Raw genomic sequence first — 10,527 nt, forward strand, 5'->3', positions numbered from 1 at the left:
GTCATAGGGGAGTTCTATGGATAGGTTTTTGAGGAGCCTCCACACTGTTTTCCAGAGCGGCTGCACCAGTTTACATTCCCACCAACAGTGTAGGAGGGTGCCCATCTCTCCACACCCTCACCAGCATCTACAGTCTCTTGATTTGTTCATTTTAGCCACTCTGACCAGTGTGAAATGGTATCTCAGTGTGGTTTTGATTTGTATTTCCCTGATGATGAGTGATGCTGAGCATCGTTTCATGTGCCTGTTGGCCATCTGGATGTCCTCTTTGGAGAAGTGTCTGTTCGAGTCTTCTGCCCATTTCTTCACTGGATTATTCATTTTTCGAGTATGGAGTTGGGTGAGTTCCTTGTAGATTTTGGATACTAGCTCTTTATCCGATATGCCATTTGCCACTATCTTTTCCCATTTTATTGGTTGCCTATTATTTTTTTTGATTGTTTCCTTTACAGTGCAGAAGCTTTTCATCTTGATGATGTCCCAAAAGGTTTACATCTTCTAACTATGTTTCCAACAACATCTGCTGGGCTTGTACTGTTATCAGCAGCAGGGATTTAATTTCTTTTCCCTACCTCTCTTACCTCTTTCAGACTCTATTTTTTTCACTGGGTAGAGTGTCACATGGGTGACCTTTGGCTCTCTGATTTGCATGGTTTGTATATTATACCTCTAGTTCAAGAGTTCTCAACTATGGAGTGATTTCCACCCCCTCCCCGGAACATTTGGCAATGTCTGGGACATTTTTGGTTGTCACATTGGGAGGGGGGAGGAATGCTGCCACCATCTAGTGAGGAGAGGCAAGGGATGTTGCTAAACACTCTTCAATGCACAAGATAGCCCTCTATGACAAAGAATGATTTGGTCTAAAATGTCAGTGGTGGGACATTGAGAACTCTGCTCTAGTCTTAAAGATCATCCAAACACATTTGGCCATGCTTCCTTTGCTCTTGTCTCAGGCAGAAGGAGAGGATTCATGACTGGTTATGACATCTATGAGGAATTTTTACTTCTTATAGATTGCTTTTGGATAGAATATAAGCAACTGATCATTTGTGCAAATTGTGCCCTGCCCACCTCCAGGGGGCACCACCCACGTAGCGTTCATGAAAACAGTTCTTCCCAGAATTGTACTGTACACAGTCTACACGGTTACAAGTGGTGGTTCTGATTTTGGAGTTGTTCTGGAGGGGTTCTAGAATTGGAAGAGGCTTAATTTCTGACTGGTAGGGACCTTGAGCCTACCATCCAGTGCCCTTCTAAGAAAGGAAAAAATGATGAGCAGAGAGGACTTCACTTTTATTATCCTCCACCATCATCTCCTTATAAGCATCCCCCCTTCACCTCTGATCCATATCTATTTGACTGGATTTAAAATTGTTAAAGTATAATATCACAGCTTACATTTTCTATAGCCTTTGTCTGAAACATGGTGGTGATAGCTTCCTATTTTCAGTAGGTTCCTTGGGGGAGAAAATATATCCTGCTGCCATAAGACTTCCTATCCACCCACCACTTGCTTGGCGGGATTTCTTTAGTTTCAGCAGCCTAACTTATTCTCACTGGTCCTCAATCACTTTGCAATAAAAACTGAGATTGCAGAAATGTTCACTGTCATTACCAGTGATGGAGCAGTAAGTACAGGCTTCTGGAGAGGGAGAAGGAATCGGGTGATTTAAACTAGCAGAATGAACTGCTAACCCTCAGAGAATGGCTTTTCATTTTGGTGAGATCTGAGGGGAATTGGGACAGTTCAGGGAGACTGGGGGGGACCATGCTGGGAGATGGCTGTTTGCAGGTATGGGTCCTGTATCCACAGGTGCCCCACAGGTGAGGGTGTGATTTAAGACTGAGTACTGGGCCACTGGATTGTAAACCCCCATCTCTACATTGTCAGCCCCAGGGTGGTGTGGCAGACCTCGGTGCTTCCTGCCAGTCTTTCCTTCATTGCTCTTTTCTCAGATAATAGTCCTTGACTTTCCACTGGGAACACACCAGCCCCCTACTTTCAGCCCACCTGGTTTGTGTGAGGCTTGCTACCCCCGCCTTAACCCCGAACTGGGGGTAAACATGTAGTCTCAGCTTGGGTGTTCAGCATTGTTCCACCCTCCCCCAGGCCACAGCGATTGGTTCTGAGAAGTAAATTGGTCCAATGAGAGCCAGTCTTGGGAATTTTGTGGTCACTCTTAGAAATAGAGAGGAGAGGGAGATGGAAAAGGAGGGAGATCAATCATTGTGATGACATAATTTGAGAATTTGGATTACTAAGGCCTGTAGTTATCAATTAATTATGTCTTATAGTACTGTTTTCAGTTGAATTATGTTTCTCAAAAAAGATGTTGAAGTCCTAAGCTTCAGGTCCTCAGAATGGGACCTCATTTGGAAATAGGTGCACCACAGAGATGAGGTCATGTTGCACTGGGGTGGGCCCCTAATCCAAATGACTTGTTCCCTTAAAAGAAGGTGGCCGTGTAAAAACGGAGACACAGGGAAAATTCTGTGGATTTGATGGAGGATGGGAGTGTGGCATCTACAAGCCAATGGATGCCAGAGATTGCCAATAAACTGCAAGAAGTGCAGGAAGAGACAGGAAGGATTCTCTATAGATTTGAGAGAGAGTACAACTCCATTAACACCTTGATCTCTAACTTCTGGACTCCAGAACAGTGAAATAATAAATTTCTGATTTTTTTATAAGATTAAAAAAATTTTTAAGTAATCTCTACACCCAACATGGGGCTTGAACTCAGTCCTGAGATGAAGAGTTACATGTTCCACCAACTGAGCCAGCCAGGCACTGCGTAATTTTCTGTTACTTTAAGCTGCCCTGTTTGTGGTACTTTGATATGGCAGCCCTAGGAAATTACTATAAATACTTTCAGATTAATAAGTCTCCTCCTTCTTCTCCTCCTCCTTGTTGTCCTCCCCCTCTTCATTTTTGCCTAAGCAATAGAAAGGGTCTAATACTAATGTGGTGACATGTTGTCATTAGAAAGCCTAGCCTCCATGGACATTCATTGCCCCTCTTACATCAACCCTTGGGGCTTAGGGGTTAGCCATAATTCTGTGGGCTTTTTGGAGCTTCATTCCTGTTACCTTTTGCCTTTACACAAAGACTGATGTTCACCTTCTGTTTATCTAAGCCCCTTCAAGGACCTCTTTGTGTTAGGGAGAATTCCAAAATTGTTCCCAAGGCTCTTGTCCCCTGATATATATGCCTGGTATAGTTCTTTTCCCTTGAATATAGGTGAGACCTGTGGCTTGCTTCTAACCAAAAGAACATGGAGAGGTTGAAGAGATTTTGCAGATACCTTGAACCCTCCTTATCAGTTTATTTTGAGTTAATCAAAAGGGAGATTATCCAGGTTGGGCCTGACTTTATTCGGTGAGCTCTTATTATTATTATTTTTTTTTATAAAATTTTAAAAATGTTTTTAACTTATTTTTGAGAGTCAGAGAGAGACAGCATGAGCAGGGGAGGGTCAGAGAAAGAGGGAGATACAGAATCTGAAGCAGGCTCCAGGCTCTGAGCTAGCTGTCAGCACAGAGCCCGACGCGGAGCTCGAACCCACGAACCGTGAAATCATGACCTGAGCTGAAGCTGGACGCTTAACCAACTGAGCCACCCAGGCGCCCCTAGGTGAGCTCTTAAAAAAGGATCGAGAGCAGAGAGACCCTCTCCTGTGGCCTCAAAGGAGCAAGCTGCCATGAATTCTATAGCTGCAGGGGAATGGATTCTTCTAACAGCCATGAGAGCTTGGGAGAGGAACCCATCCCAGCTGACACCTTGATTGTGACTTTGTGAGATACTGAGCAGACGCCAAAGCTCAGTGGTGCTGACTCCTGTCCCATGGAAACTGAGAGATAATACATGGGGTGTTGTTCTAAGCTGTTGAGTTTGTGGTAATTTGTTCTGCAGCCATAGAAAAGTAATACATCATTCTATTTTAAGAAACTTCCAGGTGCTGTGGCCAAGCCCCACTGTGTGTGTGTGTGTGTGTGTGTGTGTGTGTGTGTCCTCCCTGCTTCAAGGAGAGGATGCCATGAGAAGAAGTGTGGAAAGCAGGTATTCCTCTTAAGCTCTTCCTCTAAAGGGAGCCATAGAGGAGCTGGGGTACAGAAAAAGGTTTGTGGAGGGTCACAGCCAAGTGAGAACACATTTCTCTGTCTGATTCCTGAGCTCTCATAAAAGGAAGCAAAGGGGCGCCTGGGTGGCTCAGTCGGTTAAGTCTCCGACTTCAGCTTAGGTCAGATCTCACATTTGTGGGTTCAAGCCCTGCGTCAGGCTCTGTGCTGACAGCTAGCTCAGAGCCTGGAGCCTGGTTCCGGTTCTGTGTCTCCTTCTCTCTCTGCCCCTCCCCCTCGCATGGTCTGTCTCTCTCTGTATCAAAAACAAATAAAACATTAAAAAAAAATAAAATGAAACAAAGAGGCAGAAGGATCCACAAGAAAGGGGCTCTTCATCTTTCTCCCTGGCAGAGCAGCAGAGAAAAGGAAACAACCCCTGAAAAGATCTGTGGGATCTGGAAACAGAGGGGACATGAGCCTATGTCTTGGGAAAAGTTCTTGCAGTGTCATAAGTGCATAGTTGGCCATTGTTCCCACTGCCAGGCCCAACAGAGATGCTAAAATAATTGTTGAATGAAAGAATGAATACGTTGGAAGGCCTCTTAAAAACTCTCCAGGAAGACTTTCTTTACCAGCAGCAGGGAAAGCTGAGGAGGGCCATGTGACTCTGGTTCCAGGGTGAAGGCTGAGATACTCACGTCTGACAGCCCCCAGGCATGAGGAGGCCCTGCTGCCCAGATATGGGCCCAGGGTTCTGACCTTGGGCAGCTGAGTCAGCTATCTTAGGGAAGCTTCCTCATGGGTCCTTGTGCCTGGGGCATGGCTTCTCCTGACCTGGGACCACCTGGCCCCTGCCCCTTGAATTCCGTCTAGGAAGCTCAGGGGGGTGGCTAATGTCTTCCTGCACCTGCGCCTGTGTTGCAGCTGAGCTGTGAGGCAGTGTAGCAGGCTGGCTCCTCCTCATCACCTCTCTTCTGTGTTACATTGCCTGGAGGGGTTCGTAAGAACACCAGTTAATTAGTCGTTGAGCTAAGAGAGCCCCCTTTATCATAGTTTGTGTCAGGTCTATACCCTGGAATCTGATGAGGTCTTTGGGTGCTGGCAGCACAAATTTTAACCATTATTTTTTCTATTATGGATGATTCTTTCTCACATTGGAGTCAGACAGAGATCGGCTTGAGCTCAGCTCATGAAGACAAATGCTGGGTTTTTTTCTGGGTCTGGGGTGGCCTCTGTTTCATTAATACAACATGTTCAGGATATATACCCATTGCCTGGAGGCTCTGAGGATGGACAACACTCAGAGGGATTTGGAATGATTACTCAGAATCAAAGACTACGGGTGGAGGCACGCTGGAGGGTAGGGATTGAAGATCCAGTGTCTGGAATCATCCACGGCTGAGTTCGAATCCTGCCTCTGCCCCAGAAAAGATCTGTACATCTTTGAACCTCAGATATCTCATCTGTAAAGAGGGTAACTGTCCTGACTTCATATTGCCATTACAAGAATTGAAGAACCTGATGATCATGGTACCTGGTTGGCCTGCTCATAAGCCAAGTATTAAGTTCAACCATTCAAGGCAGGGGTTTTCAGCTGTGGCCAGTTGGCTCCCACAACAGGACCCCCCCCCCCCCCCGCCCACCCAAACCCCAGCACAGAGGATGATCTAGACCCAAATGTCAGTATAGCTGATGTTGAAAAACCTGTTCTAAAGCTGAGAAGAATGAATGTTCACTTGCTCAATAAATGACAGGTCTACTTATAAATAAGAGGGTTCAAAAGAACATGTTTTTTTCCACAGTGGGTGAATTAAAAAAATTATTTTGTGTAAAATGCTTTGTTATTTATAGGCAATACATTTCACATGGTCCAAGATCTAAAAAGTATACAGGGAGTACAGTCCAGTCTCCTACCCTCTGCCCTCCTTAGAGGAACCAGTGTCACTAATTTCTTGTTTATTTATCCAGAGGTCTTCAATGCATCTATATGTAATTGTATGCACATATATACACATACATATTATATGAACATGTATATCCATGCTACACACATTCTTTGTATCTTGCATTTGTCACTAAATCCGTTTTGGAGATAGCTTTCTATCAGAGCACAAAGAACTTCCTCATTTTTCTTTTGAAGGTTAACAGATTATGCCATTCTATGGATGTCTGGTATTTTATTTAGCCATTCCCCTCTGGGAGGATAGTTAGGTAGTTTCTGTTTTCTTGTGGTTACAAATGCCAATGTAATGAATAACTTTGCATGTACATCATGCATTATTTTCCACCCAGCAGATATATATCTGTAAGATAAAGTCCTACAAGTGGAATTGCCAAATAAGAAAATTTGTGCATTCCTGATTGTATTGGATGTTGCCAAATTACCCTCCATTGAAACTCTACCCATTTCTATTCCCCACTGGCAATGAATGTAGATGAGGAGGTACAGTGATTTTATAATTTTTAAAATTTGCTCTCACTGTTTATATCTTCTCATTGAAGATCTTCTGGGAATAAATAAAAGGCGGGCATGCCTTATAATATGTTGTGCCCATCATATTCTCAGTGTTCAGGGACCCAGAATCTGCCCTTGGGAGGTCTTTTATGTGTTATGAAGTTAATGCCACTGGGAAGTAGCATTCGCTTTCTCCAGAAAAGGGCTATTTAGTTCCTGCTTCCTGGCACTAATAGTTCCCAAATGACTTGCCTCTCAAAGAGTTTACATGTAGGAAAATCTCTCTCAGCAAATCTCCCTCTGAGTGGTTGTTCAGCTTTATTTTTTAAGTTTCTGACTCAAGGGCCCTTTTGAGAATCTGACAGAAGTGATAAAACCCTCTCCCTGAAAAAAGTACCAGCAGTTTGTATATCATTTCAGAGGTTCCCGGAGCTGCATTGGACCCAAGGGAGTGCTTTTCTGGGTAGGGGTGAGGCTCGTACTGCCAGGCTTCACTCTGTACCCCACAAGAGAGGGGTCTGTGGATTCTAGGCTCAGAGCTGGGCAGAACCAGTTCCCTGTGGCCAGGGACACCCTGGTTCCAGGCCTGGCTTCCCCCTTGCCCATTTCTTGGCCAAGTGACTGATAAGTTACTTGGCCTCTCTCAGCCTTAGTTTTTTCATTTGTGGAATGGGGACAACACTTACTTTGCAGTCTTGTATTGGAGATACTGAAGCCTAAGCACCTAGCACATGCCTGGCTTCAGGCCCATGTTGGAGAAAAGGAAGCTGTTGTTATTCTTACTATAGTGGAATCCTTCACATTTTGGTAATTGGGATTCTGGAATACCACATTCCCTCCTATCACAGAGACCTTGACCATGCTCTTCCCTCTGCCTGGAAGACTTTTCCTTCCTTTTGTCTCCTGAACTCTGCATCTCAGAGAGCCTTTTCTTCCAATTTCAAGTCAATTTGCCCTCGCTTTCTTCTGGAGCAACTCTTCTCTTCCTTCTCAGGGACTCTCCTAGTTATAATGAGATCTGTTAGTAAATTTGCTTGTCTAAAGTTGTGTTCCCCACTTGGGCTACATGTTCTAGGTAAGCTGGGGAGACTGGCAAGGGCAAAGGTCCTGAAGCAGGTGGGGACTGGGTGGAGGCATAGGCAGGTGGCCTTTGTGATCTGGAGAGAACTGTGTGAAGGAAAGAGATAAGAGAAGACAGGAGAGGTCAGGGGCCAGGTCATGGGGAGTTTCTGTGCCACAGAGAGACAAAATTTGAATTCTCTTCAAAGAGTATTGGTGTCCCTCTAACTCTTCAGTAATAAGCCAGGGAATCCTCTAATCTGATTGAGTACTTTATAGTTTAATGTTTTATGATTTTTATAAATTTCTTTCAATAATTTAGTTTTGTGTTTTTAATCATTATTTTAAAAAAAATGTTTGTTTATTTTTGAGAGAGAGAGAGAGAGAGAGACAGAGCATGAGTCGGGGAAAGGCAGAGAGAGAGGCAGGCATAGAATCCGAAGCAAGTTCCAGGCTCTGAGCTGTCAGCACAAAGCCCACTGTGGGGCTTGAACTCCCTAACTGCAAGATCATGACTTGAACTGAAGTCAGACTCTTAACTGACTGAGTCACCCAGGAGCCCCTAATAATTTATGTTTTGGAAAAGATCATCAGCCACTGTGTGTAAGGCAAGGTGCAGGGTGGGTGGGTCTGGGGAACAGGGAGCAGCGGCCAGGGAGGCTGCAGCTGTGTGGTCCTGAATCTGTCTGGAGGCTGGGGCTCTGTAGCTAGTGGGGTTCTAGAAACCAGAATATTTTAAGCTAGTGCTTCTTCCATTTGCATGAAGTGCCTTGATCTCCCAAGAGTGATTGAGAGTGGGCTCTATCTCAGGGAATGACAGATCCTGGGGTTTTCGCGAGCATTGGGAGACTGGCTGCAGAGCGGAGCTTACCTGAGATGGTGGTGAAGTGAGACGGGGAAGTCATTGTCACGAAGGGCGGTGTGAGGTACTTGGCCTTCACGCCCTCCCGGGCCAGGCGGTCCATGTTGGGGGTGTGCACATCCTGGTCGTAGTTCCAGCGGAAGCCATCGAAGGAGATCAGCAGCAGCTTGTTGAAGTTCTTCTTCCCGGGGACAGGGTGGCAGCCGGCCCAGCCCAGCAGGACAGGCAGCAGCAGCGTGAGGACCCCAAGCCCTGTCATGCCGCGAGCGCCACGCATCACAGAGTTTGTGGGCCTGCTCCTATTTTCTCCCCAGCCTTTTTTTTTGGTTTTATCTGTGGTTGAACAAAGTCCAAATTGATAATTCTGCCTGAGCTCTGTTGTGGATCAAGACACCTGGAGTGTAACAAGATGTCATGTTTTACGTGATGGAAAATTCTGGAAATGGGTGGTGGTGATGGTGGCACAACATTGTGAATGCATTTAATGCCACTGAACTGTACACTGTAAAATGGTAAAAATGGTAAATTTTATGTCATACATATGTTACTATGAAAAAAAAGTCAAACCGTGTGAAATATTTTGGACTTTTATATCAATTCCACTAATTGGAAGATTTGAGGCACAAGTTAGATTGGTACTTTCCTTTGTATATTCTGTTTTTATAGGGAGAACAAATTATCCTTCATTATGACCACGAAAGCAGCCACCATGGATTGAGGGCCTGTGAAGGCCGGAAATGGCATATACATTATCTATTCCATTTAGTTAAAAAACATCATAGGTAGGTTATTAGTTAGAAATACCCCATAAGCATAAAAACAGTAATTCTGGTTAAATACACATAAGGATAACATTGACCATTTTAACCATTTGAAAGTGTACAAATCCAGTGACATTTGGTGCATCACAATGTTGTGCAACTCTTATCCCTATCTAATTACAGAACTTTTTCATCTCATCAAAAGGAAAACCTGTACCCATTAGCAGTCGCTCCTCATTCTTCCCTCACTCAATCTCTGGCAGCGACTAATCTACTTTTTGTCTGCTTGAATTTACCTCTCCTGCCCATTTCATACACGGAATCATAAAATATGTGGCCTTTTGTGGTTGGCTTCTCTCAATGAGCATGATGTTTTCAGGGTTCTTCCATGTTGTAATATGTATCAACATTTCATTCTTTTCATGGCTTATTAATATTCTATTGTATGGATATGCCACATTTATATATCCATTCATCAGCTGATCGATGTTTGGGTTGTTTCCACCTTTTGGCTGTTGTGAATAGTACTGCTATGAATACTTGTTTGAATACCCCCTGCTTTCCATTTGATTTTTACAATGTATCTATCAGGTGGTTTTTACTTATTAGCTGTGTTAATAGCTCAGAGAGACTATGGAACCATTTCAAGGTAATACAGCAGATGTGAAGCTGGGACTCCAGTTTTCATACTTGACCACATATTTGCTGGACATGGGAGGGATGTATTAAATTTCCCAAGGGAAAAAATTGCTTTGAATATTCTTTTTTTTTAAAGCAAACTATTAAAGAATTTAAAAAAATGTTTATTTTTGAGACAGAGAGAGACAGAGCATGAGTGGGGAAGGGGCAGAGAGGGAGACACAGAATCTGAAACAGGCTCCAGCTCTGAGCTGTCAGCACAGAACCCGATGCAGGGCTTGAATCCATGATCTGTGAGATCATGACCTGAGCCAAAGTCAGATGCTTAATTGACTGAGCCACCCAGGGGCCCCTAAAGCATAGTATTTTTTTTCCTATTTCACTCCATTTTTTTAAACATATGCATTTATTTTCCATCATTTACAATACAGTAGTTACAATGACACTCCAAACAGAAAAACAAAGTAAAAAATCAAAACCCCAACTTCTATTTCATGTAATTAGACTTATACAGCAATTAGAAGGTTAAGTAACAACTAGTTAATCACCTAATTTCACAGCTATCTGAAGTGGCAATCGTTATATAGCAGCTTATCTATGATACATTCAATATAAATGATACCATTTATTACTTGCCCATAAGCTAAAACATAGTCTGCTTATTAATACCTTTCCTTAAATTCCAC

At 43.8% G+C, this 10,527-nt stretch overlaps 1 protein-coding gene across 1 annotated transcript in view; it reads right to left on the minus strand.

Annotated features, from left to right (window-relative positions):
- LOC115300043 (ectonucleotide pyrophosphatase/phosphodiesterase family member 7-like) overlaps nucleotides 1–8,700 on the minus strand; it is a 34,112-nt gene extending 25,412 nt beyond the window's left edge. The window contains exon 1 of the mRNA XM_029949626.1: nucleotides 8,451–8,700. Coding sequence (XP_029805486.1) covers nucleotides 8,451–8,700 — 250 coding nt within the window. The remainder of the gene's footprint in view (nucleotides 1–8,450) is intronic.
- Between the last annotated feature and the right edge of the window lie 1,827 nt (nucleotides 8,701–10,527).

Source organism: Suricata suricatta, chromosome 8 (genome assembly GCF_006229205.1).
Source record: "Suricata suricatta isolate VVHF042 chromosome 8, meerkat_22Aug2017_6uvM2_HiC, whole genome shotgun sequence".
Taxonomy (NCBI): domain Eukaryota; kingdom Metazoa; phylum Chordata; class Mammalia; order Carnivora; family Herpestidae; genus Suricata; species Suricata suricatta.